General features: G+C 48.1%; 1 protein-coding gene across 3 annotated transcripts; it reads right to left on the reverse strand.

The window, feature by feature from the left end:
• Window positions 1–5,274: 5,274 nt before the first annotated feature.
• On the reverse strand, window positions 5,275–15,891 carry U2af1 (U2 small nuclear RNA auxiliary factor 1). Of its 3 annotated transcripts, none has more exons than XM_005070682.4 (8): window positions 15,753–15,891; window positions 12,982–13,069; window positions 9,808–9,874; window positions 7,065–7,114; window positions 6,877–6,975; window positions 6,420–6,553; window positions 6,241–6,333; window positions 5,275–5,560 (listed from the first exon to the last, which is right to left on the reverse strand). In XM_005070682.4, the coding sequence occupies exons 1-8, from the start codon at window positions 15,794–15,796 to the stop codon at window positions 5,416–5,418; spliced, it is 720 nt and encodes a 239-aa protein (XP_005070739.1). In that variant the 5' UTR covers window positions 15,797–15,891; the 3' UTR covers window positions 5,275–5,415. The 3 variants fall into 3 exon arrangements, with proteins under 3 accessions (XP_005070739.1, XP_005070740.1, XP_021083150.1); XM_005070683.4 differs by lacking the exon at window positions 9,808–9,874 and adding an exon at window positions 10,637–10,703; XM_021227491.2 differs by lacking the exons at window positions 12,982–13,069; window positions 15,753–15,891 and adding an exon at window positions 10,637–10,667.
• Window positions 15,892–17,887: the final 1,996 nt, after the last annotated feature.

Genomic DNA, 17,887 nt, shown 5'->3' on the forward strand with positions numbered 1-17,887 from the left:
CAGGCCATACAGATGCCTGAATGCTAACACCCCTGCCTCTGACACCCCAATGCTAAGATTAAAGACATGCACCACCCTGCCTCACTTCTTTTGTTTTTTTAGAATTTGCTTCTTAATATATATATATACATATATATATATACATATATATATATATATATATATATATATATATATATATATATATATATATATATATATATTCTGCCAGGCACATCCCAGCACTCGGGAAGCAGACAGGTGGATCTCTGTGAGTTTGAGGCCAGATTGGTATACAGAGTTCCAGGACAGTCTCCAAAGCTACAGAGAAACCCTGTCTCGGAAAACTAAAACAAATTGCCTAGTGGTGGTGGCAGCGCATGCCTTTAATCCCCAGCTCTCAGGAGGCAGAGGCAGGCAGATCTCTGAGGGTTTGAGGCCAGCCTGATCTACAGAACTAGTTCTAGGACAGCCAAGGCTACACAGAGAAACCCTGTCTCAGAAAAAGAAAAAAAGTATATATACACACACACACACATATATATGTATATATATACACATATATGTAAATTTTACTTGATGCATGGACACTTTTGCAGGTGTGTATGACTGTGCAGTGTTCACAGGAACCCGGAAAGAGGTCAGGTCCCCTGACACTGGAGTCACAGGTCATTGTGAGCCACCATGCTGGCTCTGGGAATTGAAACCTGGGTGCTCTGTTAGAGGGATCAGCGCCCTTAACTACTGAGCCATCTCTCCAACCCTGTTTTTAGATTCTTGAGACATGGTGGTGAGCTCCAACTCCTGATCTTCCTGCCTCCCCAAAGCTGGAATTGAAGATCTGAGCCACCAAGAACATCCGCAGGTGACATTTGATCAAAGGGGCCACATCTTGCTCCAGGGAGAAGTCTTCTGGGCTGGAAAACGAAAGTGCCTAGGGCAAGAGCAAGGTGAGTCTGAGAACAGGCACCAGCCTGGAAGAAGGCTGGAGGGAGGAGGGAGGGGTGGAGCTTGGGGCTAGACATGCGCACTGGAGAGTAGTGAGGCTTTTCGTTAGGAAGGTTTTAGCCTGCTGAGTTGTCTTGCCTCCCAGTATAACTTATTCTGTCATACCAAAGGCAAGAACCCTTTTCCCGAGTTCCTGAGTGTTGGTCTATGTTTAGAAATCCAGGTCTTGGAGTTGGAGAGATGGCTCAGCAGTTACGAGTACTGGTTGCTCTTCCAGGGGTCCTGAGTTTAATTCCTAGCAACCATATGGCAGTTTACAATCTGATGCCCTCTTCTGGTCTGTAGGCTACAAACAGACAAAGCACCTGTATACATAAAAAAAAAAAAAAAAAAATCTTAAAAGAAAAAAAAAAAGTAGGGCTGGGCGGTGGTGGCGCACGCCTTTAATCCCAGCACTCGGGAGGCAGAGGCAGGCGGATCTCTGTGAGTTCAAGAACAGCCTGGTCTACAAGAGCTAGTTCCAGGACAGCCTCCAAAGCCACAGAGAAACCATGTCTTGAAAAACAAAGAAAAAAAAAATTATAGGCATAGCCGTGTCTTCTTCTTCTTCTTTTTTTTAAATTTCTGGTCCTGTCTCTACCTCCTGAGTTCTGGGATGACAGTTTATATGGTGCCACAGTCTTCATTCACCCTTGGCCAGCATGCTGTGAGCTGGGCTCCAGCTCCAGCTCTGGTGTCAGCTGTGAGAACGTGGCTGGGGTGATGTGCCTCTCTATCTCCCTGAGAAGTTCCTCTGCCACTCGTTCTAATTAATCAGGATCTTGTAGGGAGACAATAATAGCCACGGAGATACTTTGGTCTTTCACACTCTAATATCAACATTGAGCCAATTTTTAGTTGATAGTTATCACCCAGTGACAGTTTGTTTTTGTTTTTTGTTTTTTGAAGACAGGGTTTCTCTGTATTGCTTTGGAGGTTGTCCTGGAACTCGCTCTGTAGACCAGGCTGGCCTCCAACTCACAGAGATCCACCTGCCTCTGCCTTCCCTATGCTGGGATTAAAGGTGTGCGCCACCAACACCCAGCTCCCAATGACATTTTAAACCACATCACTCTTGTTGCATTAATCACTGGCCCTCATGGGTAAGAGCTGTCCTCCTAGGCTGGAGAAATGGCTCAGTTGTTAAGAGCATGGGCTTCTCTTTCAGAAGACCCAGGTTCAATTCCCAGCACCCACATGGCAGCTCCCAGCTGTCTATAACTCCTGGTCCAGCAGGATCTGATACCATCATACTGACATATATGCAGGTGAAATATCAATGTAAATAAAATACAAATAAAAATTATTTAAAAAAAAAGAAGAGTTGTCCTCCCTCGTGGATCAGTGGTGGTATACTTTTTTTTAATCAAGCAGACTTTTATTATTGAAACTGCATCATGGGTACTTATTCATGTTTATAGACTATCTCTGTGTAGCCGAGGCTGACCTCAGACTTGGAGTCCAATGCCCCTATCCTATCTCTGCTCACAATGACATTTGAAATAAATACAATAGTCTTTAGTATTAGCAGAGTTGTGAGATTGTCGTCACAATTTAATTTTAATACTTGGTCAACACCAAAGGACACCCAGCACCACCAGCCATTACTCCCTACCCTCCATCTGTGACAGGTCACGGTCTGGATGAGAGGACAGAGGCAAAACATGGGCCCTTACCCTGTCCCTGGTTAAAAGCACTTCCTTTCTGTACTCTCCGAACAGCAGCCCTGACATAAACACCCGGCCAGCCACAGGCCTGAGTGCCCGCCTACAGACGGGGGGAGCCTCTTGTCACTCACAAGCCACAGATGACACACATGGACAGGAGAGAGCTGTGGAGGAAACCCTTGCTCACACAATGCCCTGTGAGGTTGTGTCTACCATGCCAGAGCAAAATCCCAGTTTTTTTCTTCTACTGGATTCACAAGCCACTAATTTTTGAGGTCACACTGTTGAGTGGTACCATAAGGCCTAGACAAGAAAAATGTTTCACAGAGATGACTGTGCCTTTCCATTTGGCCATCAAAAATTGAGACAATAGACTCCAAAGAACTGGAATTACCTCGGGAGTAAAATGAGAAAATAGCATAAGAGGGAAGCTTGTCTCCCACAGGAATTTTGCTCAGTTCTGACTACTTGTAAGACCACGTTTCAGGAGAAACCTGAGAGGCAATGATGATGGGCAGGACCACACCTTCCTTGACTAGACTTCTTAGCTGTGCACACCCCTGACCTCCATTCAGACCTAAACTTCAGGCTGACCCAGTAAAGTCCCACAGTCCCATAGCCCTAAAAAGCCAGATGCAGCTGTGTGGTGCAGATCTAGTGTTGGGGCTCATGACAAGAAGTTTAGGGACCAGCTAGCCTGGAGTGCAGAGAAACAAGGAGACCCTGTCTCTGCAAGGTGGGTCAGAGGAGACCCTGTCCCAGAAAGGTGAAAGGCGACTAACTCCTGAATTTGTCCTTACCTCCACGTGTGTGCTGTGACATGTACACCCACCACATGCAATTGACACAGAAAACAATTCTGGAGTCCCCGAAGATAGACTGGTGAAGGTGGCCATGGGGATTCTTCGCTCCTCTTCCCCAGGTGGCCGTATTGAATAAACCCCCCTTTTCTAGAGTGTGGGCAATCCTGGTCTGTTAGGGCTGTCAGGCCCCCCAACTGTGAACCCAGCCGGGGTAACAGGACAGGATTACACTCACACTAGGTTGCTGGAGGTGGCATCTCAAGCCTGGGTCATGACACAAGCTGTCCATGTGCCTTTGCAGAAACTTCAGTCACTTTGACTAAAACCCTAACCTTCCACTTGAGCCTACAGATAGAAGCTGCATGACTGAACGAGTAAAAGAGGCTTGCTATTTCTTGGGCAGTTAGATTCCTACTCAGAAGCTGAGGCAGTAGAGGTGACAAACGTCTATCATTTGACAGACTTTTTTATTTTTAGAGTTTTTCTGTGTAGTTTTGCAGCCTGTCCTGGAACTAGATCTTGTAGACCAGCCCGGCCTCGAACTCACAGAGATCCGCCTGCCTCTGCCTCCAGAGTGCTGGGATTAAAGGCGTGTGCTACCATCGCCAGCCTTGACAGAAGTTTTGTACAGGACTCTCACACAAGGTGAGCTGGGGCTATTCCAGGCTCCACCTCCTAACCGGTTCCACAGCCTTCTGAAGCAACAGCATCAGACCAAACATTCACAGGCTCACATTCAGCCCCAACATCACTCTGGACTTCAACAAAGTCTGTCTTCCACAGGGGCAGCACCTTCAACATCACCCCAAGCGCCAACGGTCTCCATGAAACAGTCTGGGGAAGTAGTACCTTTTTCTGAAGCGTGTGATGCCCGAGGACAGGCCCATGTCCTCCCACCGCCAGAGCAATGTTCTAGACACATGCCAGTGACCAGATGCTTATTAGAGCAATCCATGGGACACCTGCCGAGGGTTCCTGCCCTGGGTGACGAGATGTCAGGATGCAGCATGTCAACTTCCAGAACTGGCTGCATGTTCCTCAGATGGTTGATGTCTGACTTGGGTGAGGTGTGTGGCATGGCCACAGTGTATCCACATTCATTAACAGTATCTACAAAGGCAGCAACAGTACCTACCCTAGCTCACAACACAAGTAGTTTAGGGCAAGACACCACAGGAAGGCCTTGGACAAAGGTGTGTTCATGGGGCTCTGTGGCTGCGCTACTGGGCATTCCCCAGGCATGTAAACAAACACAAGCCAGCCAGTCAGTCCTACCAGGCACTCCATCCAAAGGCACTACTACTGATACCTGGCTTGAAGACACAGGTCATGTGACCCTAACAGGTTCTAGAGCTGCACCTCACCCCAGGACATTCTCTTACAAACATCATCCATGGCCTGATGTACTCAGAGGGCTGTAGCTGGACACTGGCTTGTTGGCTGCAGAGGAAAGCAGAGCTTTCCCCACAATGCTTGAAGAGAAACTCCTGGTCACAAAGTGACCCTAGAGCAGCCCTCCTAATGAAGCTACCCTCCCTCACCTATGATTCTATGCCCTCCAGTTTTGCTTATAAGCAGTGATATGAACCTACCTTAAGGACATGGAACTAGAACTTTTAGAAAAGAAACTGTAGGAACTGGAGAGATGACTCAGCTCTTAAAAGCATTGGTTGCTCTTTCAAAGGACTGGGGTTCAATTCCCAGCACCCACACGGCAGCTCACAACTTTAATTCTAATTCCAGGGGATCTGACATCTTCACAGCAATGCACAGAAAATAAACTAAAATTTAAAAAGAAAAAAGAAAAAAAAACAACTACAGACAAGAAGTCACACCAGTACTGTATAATCACTACAAATTTTATTCAGAAACCCATCTTTGTTTTTTTTTGTTATTTTTTAAAAAAAAAATCCCATTATGAACTGGCTTGTCACCAACTACAACACTGTCTAGCAGACACACGGTAAAAACGGCTCGGCTCAGAATCGCCCAGATCTCTCACGGTCTCTTGACCGCCTCCTGTCACGCTCTCGTCCTCCGCCACCTCCACCTCCTCCGCCGCCACCACGACCACGGTCTCTGGATCGAGAACGCCGTTCCCGGGATCGGGACCTGGATCTATGCCTGAATCAAGGACAAGAAAATGGCATCAAAGCATAGCACTTCCAAGCCCCCAGTATGGGACGCATGCCCAAACTGAATATGGTGATATAATTGACATTCTATAGTTCTTAGAGCCAACCAAATGCTGTGGGAAATCGGCACAAAATGCATGCAGGCTGGGCAGTGGCGAGGCCCACACGAAGACACCCACATTGACTTGCTGCACACAGCCCTTCTCCAATCCGACCACTCTTTAGAAATTGCTAGGCAGAGTCCATTAGGCTAGTGTTTGGGGAAGGAGAGTTGCTTCTTGCTGACAATCAAAGCAATCTCAATAATATCTACTTCCTGAACTACGTAACGTGTAATGGGAGAGGGGAAAGAACTAGCTAGAATCAGTGAACCCACTTGACTCATCCTGACCCCTGCTCTGTGATGCAGGGCCACAACAAAAGCACAGTGCCCATCTGTCAGCGGGATGGCCCCATGTATGCAAAACCAGACAACCCACACCATCAGAAACCCCTGCAGGCACGTGCAGTTCTGGAACACAGGTACCTGCCTCCCTGCACAGCAGGGGGCAAGGTTCTCTCAAGCATTCTGTATTTGAAGTAATGCACCAAGACCCAAAAGGACACCTCAGGTCTGGTTTCCCTTGGGCTACGGGGAGCCTCCCACTTCACCATGCACCCAGGACTCACTTCTTGCGCCGGCGCCCGTACAGCTCCCGTCGCAGCTCTCTTGAAATAGGCTTCAGGTGCATGAAGTTGCAAAAGCCCCCTCTTGTGCACTCTCTGTGGGTCAGATCCAGACATGTCACGTGTGCGGCGTCCACACTGACCAGCTCCGCCCACCACACCAGGGGTGCGCTTTTGCTTACCCCATTTCATACTGGCGGCAGCAGGCTTCCCTGAAGTCAGTCACTGGGGACAGCTCTGCATGGATTGGCTGCCCATTAAACCAACGGTTATTCAAGTCGATCACAGCTTTCTCTGCATCCTCCTCACGTCGAAACTGAAAAGCAAACAGCATGCTTGCCACTCTACTCCAGTCGCTCATGTTTAACTCTCCACTCTATCACACGCTCAGAAGTAAAACACTTACGGGCTGCTGCAGTCAAATCTCACCAATCCTCCTCACGATGGGCCCCAGGACGGCCTAAGATCATACCAAGTGCTGCCTACCTTTTCATATGCAATCCATGAGGAGCAAATGTCATCTTGTTCCCATGGAGTTTTACGCAGACTCATCTGTGCCAGTCTAAGCCGCTTCCACCCTGCCCCTCACTAAAGCCACACCACTAAGATGGCAACTCCTGACACCCCACTTGTCTGTACCTTGACATACACGTTCCCCACCAGGTGGTCTCCCAGGTTGTCACAGACATTCATCTCTTCAACCTCGCCGTACTTTTCTTCCATCTCGGTGAAGACTTCCTGAAGGGGAACATGGGTTGAGTGAGGAGCACTGTGCACAGCCCAGCATCACACGCGGCCGCCCTCCCACCCTGCTCCCCGATGCTCACCTCAAAGAATTCGTCATAGTGCTCCTGCATCTCCACATCGCTCACGGCACCTGCAGCCAAAAACACCCAGCTGGTGAGAGCTCTGTGGCTTTGCTGCCTGTCCTCAAGCTCAACCGCTACAGTGACTGTCTAGAGGACGCCAGACCAGAGCTGCATGCTACAGGAGCATCGAACTGCTTGTGATTTGGAGTTGCTGAGATCTTAAATGCCCACCACAGCCTCAGTCCCGCTACAAAACCACAGCCAGCTTTAGTAGGTACCAAAGGGTCACACCAAGTTCAAGGAAAAGGTGACTCTTAGATTAAGACCTTTTAAAATAAAGATGTCTTCCTTAAGACTGGAGGCCAGATAAATACACTGATTTCCCCTTCATTTAGGTCAATATGGAAGCTGAAACCAGGGTGAGTGATCAGGAGCTCGTATGCCAACCTCTGAATGCTAGAAAGTTCTTTCTGAGGTGACTGAAACCCAAGCCATCAGACTCCAGGATTTTGGATGTCTCTCTACACACAGTTAGACCTTGTTGAAGGTGTTCCCAACCTCTGCACCAAGTTTACTATCCATAAGCCATGCAGTAGTGAAGTCACAGTTGGTCACGAACACTTACTTGCCCAGTCTCACTCTATCCCAACCACCACTGCCTCAACCTTATTCCAAGACCCCAGAGAATGGGACGTCAATATAGTCCCATTCCACACATTTGGGCGAGGAGGTGGCAAGGGCCCAACAGGGCTTGGGGGCCATGCTGTCCAGACTGTGTCTTCAATCAACACCTTCTGTAAGCCATATTCCCGAACAAAAGGAAAGCTCACAGGCCACACCAAGGGCATCTGGATCATTCAAAACTCTTTTGGTTATCTGTAACTAAGACCTAGGTTCTGGTTTTGACAACTCCAGCTCCCTTTCTAACTTATCTCAGGTTTAGTTATTTTGAATTTTGAGGGAATGATCTGGCCTGAAAACCCAGATTTTATTGAATGTGCCAGGCTCTCTTGAAGAGAGAAGGGACAGGTCACAGGCAACAGCAAATGGCTGGAGCCTGCTCCACCAGCAGACAGGCACTCTGCATCAGGGAGAATCGGGAAAGGAAGACACTCCCATGCTCTAAGAGCCCTGAAAACCATTTGGTGGTGGTTTAAGACTGATAGCTACTTCCTCTGTTCCATTTCCCATCAGTAAAAATGACCCAAAAGACCGAGACCAGCACACTAAGACACTGGCCAGACACAGCAGCAGCAGGCTCAATATATTTAAATACTATAACTTAGATAATTACTACTTTTCTTAAAGAAATATTCTTAAAAGATTTATATTCAACTTTAATTTGTGTATCTGAAGTGTATTATTCCACAAATTTCAAGGTGATAACTAATTTGCTCTAAAATGAAGAGTTAGTTTCATTTACTTTCTACAACTTGGACTCCAGGACTGGAAGATTTAATAAGAGCTGAAAATTCAGTTTACAGTATACCCCAAACATACTATGAATTTGCAAATAGAGACAGCAAACACAACATCCTGTCAGTAAGTAAGCAGAGTCCCCAAGTGAACAAACAGGCAAAGAACAATCATTGTTACCAACCACGTTTTTCATCTGCTATATATACCCCAGGGCAGGGAGAACAAACATTACTTAATAAAGCCACACGTAAACACCTCTCTCCTCCTACAGACCTTACTTCTAAAATTAAAATAAACCCAAGTATTTAAACCGAGGATCATCAGATGAACATTATCTCAGTTTAGAGAGTGCTCTATTGTCAGGTCAGGGTTGGCATCACAAAACACCCAGCACCTTAGCAGGGAAACAATACGAAAAGCCCGATCCATAGACCAGTGTACCAGAGGCCTCCCAGCCTGGCTAGCTCCAGCAGGCGGTGGCCCTGGGACCACTTATTACCCAGGGTAAGCCAACCAACAGATGGACGCTGCGGTCAGAGGTGTGCTGGATTTAGCCTGTGGCCATCCCAGGGAAGTCTACCTTGGGTTTGGACACGACTGCATCTCAGTGTTCCACTGTAGAACAGTTATAACTTAAATATACAGTAAGAATTCCCAGCACACGAAGAAATCTGCAATGTTGACTGATACCAGTTTAAGCTGTTGCCCCATCAAGTACCATCCATTAACCAAATGTAGCTCGCTACCTCCTGAAGCTCTCTTGAGGTGCTACCTATGCAAAGTGGGTGTCTGGCCCCCAGCATCTCTTCTTCTGAGTGCTCATCTGGTCAGCACACCTGCAGGGGTGCAGCAGGAGCACTCGGGTCAGTGCGAGATGCAGACCCTCACCCGGGAAATACTCAGAACAAGGACTTCATGAAAGAGCATGACCTCTGACGTGCAGAGTTTATGGAAACGAGGCTAATGAGAGCTAAAAATCTGAAAATTTCTAAGCAATTTACACTCAAGTTCCAGAAAGTGAGAGCCACTCAGATGTCACTACTGCTCTCCAGAGGGAAGAGCAGACCTCGAACTCAATCCCAGTGCATCCCAGGGTGACGGTCCAAGTGCGGAGGGAGCAAAGAGCAGCAAGTCCCAACTACTTCAAGGGTGCCCTTGCCAGTCCTGTCATCCTCTGACTACGGGACAGGAGTTCAGCTCTCCAGCAGGTCAGTGGGGACAACAGCTCCTGCCACTTCTAGGAAGGCGGTTCTTGACACTAGCACAGCAGACTGGGTGGAGTGGACACTGAGCTGTGACACGCAAGCCCAGGGGACCAGGGAAGGAACTTGTATGAACTTACAGCGCAAACCGTCAGCAGACTGGGAAGAGTTTTGAGGGTTACGGTAAATGTTCAAGAGGGCAATGGTCTGAAATACAAAACGCAACAACTTTATATTATGGAAATTAAATGTACACACTTAGCCGGTTGCCTGTGACGATCGAGTCCGTTGAGTCGGCGCTGAAAAGAGAGCAGGTTATTTTCCTAGAGCAGAGGTGTTCCCTTAGTTGGTGGCTGTCTTGAACTACGCTAGCACTGCAGTGCTGGGAGATCTCATGAGATGCTAATATCGCACTCCTGCCACAGCGGACTCTCCACTGCCAAGTGCCAGCCAAGCAAGGACGGCACCGGCTCTTAGCTGACAGATGAGAGGAAAGTGCTCGCACCTGCGGTGAACCAAGCGCTGTACCAGAGAAATACAATAATCTCATGTCATGAAATCTCCACTTCCTAGAGGAAAAGTTATAATGGTGAAATAAAACCCACACTTACTGGGTAACTTACCTTAATATTCCTACATTTTAACTTTACAGAAAGAACTTAAGGAAGGCCAGGGTTCAGTCACTGTAAAGCCGCAATCGGCAACCCGGGTTAAAACCCGCTTCCTGTGGGCTGACACTCTCATGACAAATGTTAGTCAACAGGAGAGGCCGGCCAGTGACTTTCCCTAGGAGAAGGGCCTCCTGAGCGTGGCCCCTGTCAAGTTCTGGCTGTGCGCCACGCGGTTCCAGCACCGTGTCCTGTTTGCAACAGCTCTATGTCAGCAGCTCAGAGCCAGCATTATGTCTCAATTAAGAGTGGGCTCTTGAACACCATCGTTTAAAAAAATTTCTCCAACTGTGGGACTTACAGTGTGAGCCGTCAGCCGTCTGTGCACTGTTTTGGGGATTACGATAGATGTTTTGAATCAAGATGGTCTGCGGGGAAAAAAAAAATAAAAAGGGGAATTCTACTGGCTGCTGTGCATATATTAGACAATTGCAAAGAGACAGTTTGTTTGCAAACGGGTAACGTTTGTTTGTTGTTTTTCCTCACAAGTCAGACACTTGTGTCTTGTGCCAAGTACACCAAAACCATCATATTATGAAAACAGAGTTTGAGCAGTGACTTGGGTCAAGTCAGCCAGCAACCAAGAAGGAACTGTATCTGTTGTTTTGAGTGGTCCCCGTTACCAATAATAAAGTGCTTTAATACAAGATAAGAGAACACTAACACTTTCTTGTACTTCAAGCCAGCACAAACAGACATATTGAAAATTCATGTAATTATCATATCCCCACACAAGGTTCTCTCTTAAACAAATGCATACTTCAACCGTATGCAGTACTCAAGGTCTCTGGTCTCTTAGCAAAACAGCCACGCCAGTTGTCTTGGATACCTGACTCTTATTTACACTTTCTTGGTGGGTCTCTGTTTACATAATACAATAGTTAAAACATTTGCTCTTTTGTGATCCTTCTTTTAAGGAAAAAATCCTGTTAGCCCTTGTGCTTTAAACTGGATCAGGCAGACTTGAAACCTTACACTGTACCGTTCTTCTTAAAATCAAGTTGTCTGAAAAAACAAACCATGTTTAAGTTAGTAAACTAATATAATACATCAATCTCACGTCCACATCACTACGAGCTTACAAAGAAACCCACCCTGAATTACACTACAGTTATGCTAGCCAACAGACTGTGTGACCTAGAGCAAACAGTCTCTCAACAACATGCTACAAAAAAAGCAGTTCTCAGTGCTCCTCAGACCAGTGGGCTCGGCCTCCTCCCCTGCTCAAAGGGTGTAAGCGAGGAACATGCCTGCTGCTGGAGCCCACCTGGGAGGACGGCTGAACATCAGACCACACAGCCTGAACCACTGAGCTAAGCAATCCTCTACCACCCTGGGCCTGCGCCTTCAGAGCTTCCCAAAGCTCACTTTATCATGGTGGCCAGTGGACGCCCGGTCTGCAGTTTCCCCAGTACTGTTCACTGTAGGAAAGCAGCGTGAAGAGAAAGCTGCAGTTACCTCTGACTAGTCAACCAAACTAACTGAGGTGATTAATGTAATGCTGAACTCTAACCCCCTGCTTTGTTTTAGGCCACTGGAGGCATCTGTGGGACAGTAAAGGCCTTCTGGCTCATAGAGAGGACTAAGAACATGCTCAGGTCTGTTAACACCCCACAAAGACACTAAAGGCATGCAGAGTCAGCAGCCTATAACCACTGGGTCAGGTGGGAGATTTTGTTAACAGTCAAACAACACATTCATAACAGTTTAAAGCAGGTGCTTTGGTAGAATCAAAATTCATAAAAAGGGACCGTAGGGTCATCAGAGGACACATGCCTCCTACACTAACTATGGGGTAGTCGGGGATGATTGGGAAGAAAAGTTACTGAGCTCTCCCCTCTAAGCACATAGGATGCTGTGGTTCCCTGAGGACTTACACTCTAAACCAAGATCCCTGTCTTCTATCTTCTTGCATCAACTGGCTAACAGTTTCTTAAAACTCCCACAGAAAAACAATATAGTAGGCAATAAGGGCAAAATATGTCAAAGAAACATGTATGCTCAAAGACTGTATCTGAAGCTCAGAGGGCTGCGACAAGTTGGGCCTGGGCTGGGGAATGAACTCAGCAGCCCAATTTAGACAGATTCAGATAAAGACCTTCCAATCTCTGCCCTCTTAATTCAGCTGCAAGTCTCTGCTGGGACAAATCCTTGCCTTTCCCCTACAACCTCCCCTGCCAAATCAAATAAAGTGGAAGTAAGTCTAACCTGGACAGACCTAAGTCTTTGAGACAAGCACCTCAGTGAGCTGAACAGACCCGCTAGGGGCAATCTCTGCCCAGCTTTATGTTACAGTTCCATGGTCATGACGCCCACTGAAACTGTCTGCAGACAAATACCTACTGACTCCTCACTACTACATCCACCAGCATCTATCTGAAGGGAGGACAGGGTGGCCAGCCCAGCCTCGCCAAGTCTCAACCATGTTTTCAGGAGCTCCTCTAAGGCTAAGAACAGCAGGACCTCCCTCTAGGGTAGGGTGTGCAGTTCCACCACCCTCTGCAACAAATGCAAAAGAAAACTAGAGAGAAAAAGGCCTGCTAAGTGCATGGAAACATTAATCGCCCCTGAAAGGGCAAATACTTTTGATAATTTATGTGAAGGAAGGAAAGAGAAAGAGAAAAAAAGAAAGCCCAACACACAAACCTGGCTAAAGGTCGGTTTATTGTGCAACCGAGAACATCTGTCTCCATGACGACAGGCTCCAATTTTGAAATAAAATGAACAGTTGACTCTGTAAGGGAAAATAAGAACAGATTATTTCTGGGAAGATATGGCAGAAATACCATTACCCGATCCTGTTTCCCAGCTACTTTTCTTTCAGTCACAGGCGTTTGGCTGGCTGCGGTTTCCTCTTGCAGGCAGCATGTCAGAGGTCGTAATTCCACATTCCTACAGACCACTCAACTCTAACCTGCTTTCTGTAACTCTAAGTCCCTCTCCTTCTAATATTTTCTTTGCTTTTTTTAAAGACTGTCCCACTCTCTGGGTCCTGGATGTCACCTATAAAATAAGGACAATGACAATAAGACACTGTTGCAAGAACTGAGATATGCATTCTTATTCACAGGCCCAAGTGGTGTTGTTATCTAAAAACAACAACAAAACCCAGAAAACCAAGTCCAGGTTCTTCCCAAACTCATGTTTGGAGAGGCAATTTCCTTGGAAACCTCATTGCAAATATGCTATTGGGAGACCCAGCTTGCCTTAGAAACCCCACAGGAGCACCTGTCTGCCGCAAAGCCCCTTTAGCACCGTTCAGATATACTCCATGGAATCACAACCAGCTAAAACCATCATCAGGTGTCTGAGAGATCTGTGATACGAACTTTTACTTGATGCAGCTTCCCTATTCAGAAGTCAGCTGCAGAGGCAGGGAGTGCTGTTCCATAGACACTTTTAGCAAGGTTCTCACCCTGAAGACTGAAGGCCTTAACCTTAATGAAATCTGGAGGACTGTGAAGACCAGTTATCCTCTAGTTGGATCAGACAGGAGTTTATCAGGAGAGGAAGATGATTGAGAGTGATCTTACTTTACATAACCTAATTTGATTAGATGATATCGCTTTAGAAAAATCAACCGAGGGGCTGGAGAAATAGCTCAGTGGTTAAGAGCACTTGCTGCAGCCGGGCCTTGGTGGCGCACGCCTTTAATCCCAGCACTCGGGAGGCAGAGGCAGGCAGATCTCTGTAAGTTCAAACCAGCCTGGACTACCAAGAGAGTTCCAGGACAGTCTCCAAAGCCACAGAGAAACCCTGTCTCAAAAAAACCAAACCAAAAAAAAAAAAAAAAAAAAAAAAAGAGCACTTGCTGCTCTTCCAGAGGACCTGGGTTCAATTATTAGCACCCACAAGGCAGCTCACAATTGTCTGTAACTCCAGTTCCAGGGGATCTGTCATCCTCACACGGACATACAATTCACATAAAGTATTAAAAACAGAAAAGAAAACCAATGAAAAATAAAGAGCTTTTAGACAAACCTCTAGCTGAAAACACACAAGGGTGCCACATGAAACAGCTCTCAATCCTGCACTTCCAGCAAACACTTTTGCTTCAGTCAAGAAATGATCTAAACTACTACAAGGAAACTGGGCGATGGTGGCGCACACCTTTAATCCCAGCACTCAGGAGGCAGAGGCAGGGGGGGGAATCTCTGAGATTGAGGTCAGCCTGGTCTATAGAGTGAGTTCCAGGGCAGCCAGAGCTATGAAGAGAAACTCAGTTTCAAAAAGCCAAAAAGTGTATGTGTGTACCTAAGCGTAGGTGCCCGTGTAGCCCATGGTAGCCAGAGACAACGGATCTCTCCAGATCTGGAGTTACAGGTGGTTGGGAGACATCAGATTGCAGGAAGCGGGATTTGGGGAACCAAACTCCTGGCTTCTGCAAGAGCAGTTCACACCCTGAACCACTGAGTCATCTCTCGGTCCCTTTAATATATTTTAGTCATCCTTAACCCAACACATACAGCCTTCCTCCGTGACTTCCTGAGAACCCAAATTTTATCCCATCTGATTTTAAGACTGGCCTAGACCTGACACCCTAATAGAATGTCTCTAAGGTGACTGCCGATTTGGGTAGGAGACTTAGAAACATTCCCTCTTTCACACAGAGCAGATTCTATCCGTATAAAGGTGCCTGATCGGACAGCGTCCATCCTGGAAAGTAGAACATTTTCAACAGTGAGAATGTGGCACCAAAAAAAATGTTATCTGTTGCAAATACAGAGGCTTTCTGTATATCCCTTTATACGAGATTCAGGAACACCAAGATGGTGACTACTTACTCGGAGCAGATTAAGCCAGACACTTAATCTTTAGGTTTCCAAAGTAGGAATTATCCTTCAAAGCGTCTGGAAACATTTCCTTTAGCCTAAACTTCAGTCAGCACACTGGGAACGAGTATGTGCCACGGTGGCATACAAATACAAGCGGAATTGTTTGGTTTTTTCCTCTTACCCTATGCAAACCTTAACTTGGAAAGAAAAGCAGGTTCGCCAACGCTTAGGCAGGAGGGAGGTGGATTCGGTCGACACCGCTCCCAAAGATCAACCCCAGCGCCCGAGTTTTTTGCGATGGTGCCACCGCACTTCCGACACGACACTTACAGCCCAAAGTTGCAAGAAACGTGTTAACTCGCCGCAGAAGCCAGGGCGGCTGCGGGAGCGCGGCGTGGAGCAGAGTCCCTCGTGGAGCAGAGTCCCGCGTGGAGCCCAGCGCGGAGCCCCATGGAGCCCTAGGCCCGGCCCGAGCCGCCCGCCCGGTCCCGCCGCCCGGCCCACGAGGCAGCAGCGCCCAGACGCGCGAGGCCGCCAGGGCCTCCCCGCCCGCCATGCCTGGGCGCCGCCATCGCTTGCCTCGGTCGGCACCCGTCGCCCAACGCCGCCCCGGCCCAAGCCCCGGGAGGCGCCCCTACTCACTTGTCTTTTTCGGTGCCGAAGATGGAGGCCAAGTATTCCGCCATTTTCCAGCGGACGCCTCCGACACGGCAGCCGACGCCGCCAACTATCCCGACGTCCTCGGGAGACGTCACCGGACGCGACGACGCTCTCCACGCCCGTCGTAGCAGCGCCGTCCAATCGGGAGAGGCGCTGTCTGCGCAGGGGCGGGACAAAGAACGCACGGAGGCTCCGCCCTTGACCCCAGCGCCTGCGCACTCCCTGACGCCCGGGCGGGTCCCGCGCGCTGCCGGCTGCCTGGGCTGTGAACTGCTCCTCCGCGCGTGCTCCGCGCCGCCGCGGTTTCCCGCTCCCGCTGCTGGGACCGCGCCTTCTCCCCAGACAGGCCTCACTCTGGTGCGGCTTTAAATAGGGACCCCTATCCCGCCTCCTGGAGAGATTTAAACCTAAGCATCCCCAGTCACCAGCTCACCATCATGTTAACCAGATTTCCAGGCAGAGCCTAATCCTAATCCTAATCCTAATCCTAATCGGGTTGAGACCCAGGCTGTGGGATCTTCTGGGTTTGACCTTGCCTGCTTTCTTTGCCTGCCGGGATTAAAGGCGTGCACCACCACGGACTGGCTAATGTTACCTGTACACTTTTTTTATTTGTTTGTTTTTCGAGACAGGGTTTCTCTGTATTGTTTTGGAGGCTGTCCTGGAACTCGCTCTGTAGATCAGGCTGGCCTGGAACTCACAGAGATCCGCCTGCCTCTGCCTCCCAAGTGCTGGGATTAAAGGTGTGTGCTACCAACGCCCGGCTGTGACTCTGATTTCAAGTGCAAAAAGTTTTAAGAAGGGCTGGGAAGCCAGGTGTTGATGCAACCTTTAATCCCATGCTCAGAGACAGAGACTCCCAAGAGCCAGTTATGTAGATGGGGAATTGCAGACCAGGCAGGGCTACCTAGTGAGATCTTCCAAAAAGAGAGGGAGGAGAGCTGGACATGTAACTTGGTGGTACAGATGCTTCAGGATCCATAGAACCACAGGCTCCGTCCCCAGTTTGTATGTGTTTGTTAGTTTTAAGATACAGATAAATGAGCTGGGCAGTGGTGATGGCACACACCTTTAATTCCAGCACTCAGAGGGAGAGACAGGCAGATCTCTGTGATTTTGAGGCCAGCCTTGTCTACAAGAGCAAGGTTCTAGGTCATCCCGGGCTACACAGAAAAACCTTGTCTTGATGGGGGGAAAAAGATACAGATAAATGGAATCTATACGTGCATGTGTGGGAATATGTTTACCAGTGACGGAGCTGGCAATGAGGGTGCCACCATATGCCAGGGAGTGGTGTGCTTGTCTTGACAAGCTGCAAAGCAGCCTGAGCGGCTGAGCTTTAAAGGTGAGCATGAATATGCAAAAGTGAAGCAACCTGCCTGGATGGAGAGCTTCCTATCCGGAAACAGCTGAAAACCACACCGGCAGGTTTCCTGGGAATCTGTTGCATGGAAACCATAGTCTGAACAAGTGCCAGGGGCCGAGGAGACAGCTTGCTGGCTCCTCGTCTAGTTAGGCAGGGTGGGCTGAGAGGAACAGCAGGTGAAGCTGGCAGCTTGGAAAAGGCCACAGGTGCGAACGTGGGCCTTTTGCCTCTTATGCAAAGGAAACCAGGAAATGTCTTCCGCTTGGCTCCCATTTAAGTGCCACGAATTCCTAACAGATAAGCTGGCCTGGAAGAAAAACCAGCCTTCCGTATTCTGCACAGCCGCTCCACACAGCCATCCCTTTGAATAGTCATGTTTCTGACATTCACTTTCCCTCCCTTTGTGAAAGGAGTTTTATAGCCTTTAAGGAGAGGGAAGAAGTATTAGGATGTCCCATCACTGACAGGTAGATATTGGCAGTGTCTTGGCAAGACCAACATCAACACAACCGCTTTCACAACTGAAAGTGTTAGGCAATCAGTTGGTCCCAACAGTACGTGCTTGCATAGTCTCTGGGCCAAAACAATTCTTTCTGTTTTTTGTTTGTTTGGTTTTTATTTTTTTATTTTTATTTTTTGGAGGCTGTCCTGGAACTCCCTCTTATAATACCAGGCTGGCCTCGAACTCAAGAGATCAGCCTGCCTCTGCCTCCCAAGTGCTGGGATTAAAGGCATGCACCACCAACACCCG

The sequence above is a fragment of the Mesocricetus auratus genome, unplaced genomic scaffold (genome assembly GCF_017639785.1).
Source record: "Mesocricetus auratus isolate SY011 unplaced genomic scaffold, BCM_Maur_2.0 Super-Scaffold_100027, whole genome shotgun sequence".
NCBI lineage: Eukaryota > Metazoa > Chordata > Mammalia > Rodentia > Cricetidae > Mesocricetus > Mesocricetus auratus.

Excerpts from the sequence above, each read along its gene's own strand:
- U2af1 (XM_005070682.4), bottom strand. The coding sequence starts at position 15,796 with ATGGCGGAATACTTGGCCTCCATCTTCGGCACCGAAAAAGACAA. Across the intron at positions 9,875-12,981 it reads ATAAACCGACCTTTAGCCAG|ACCATTGCCCTCTTGAACAT; the intron begins GTTTGTGTGTTG and ends TTTGTATTTCAG. Across the intron at positions 6,976-7,064 it reads ACTATGACGAATTCTTTGAG|GAAGTCTTCACCGAGATGGA; the intron begins GTGAGCATCGGG and ends GTTCCCCTTCAG.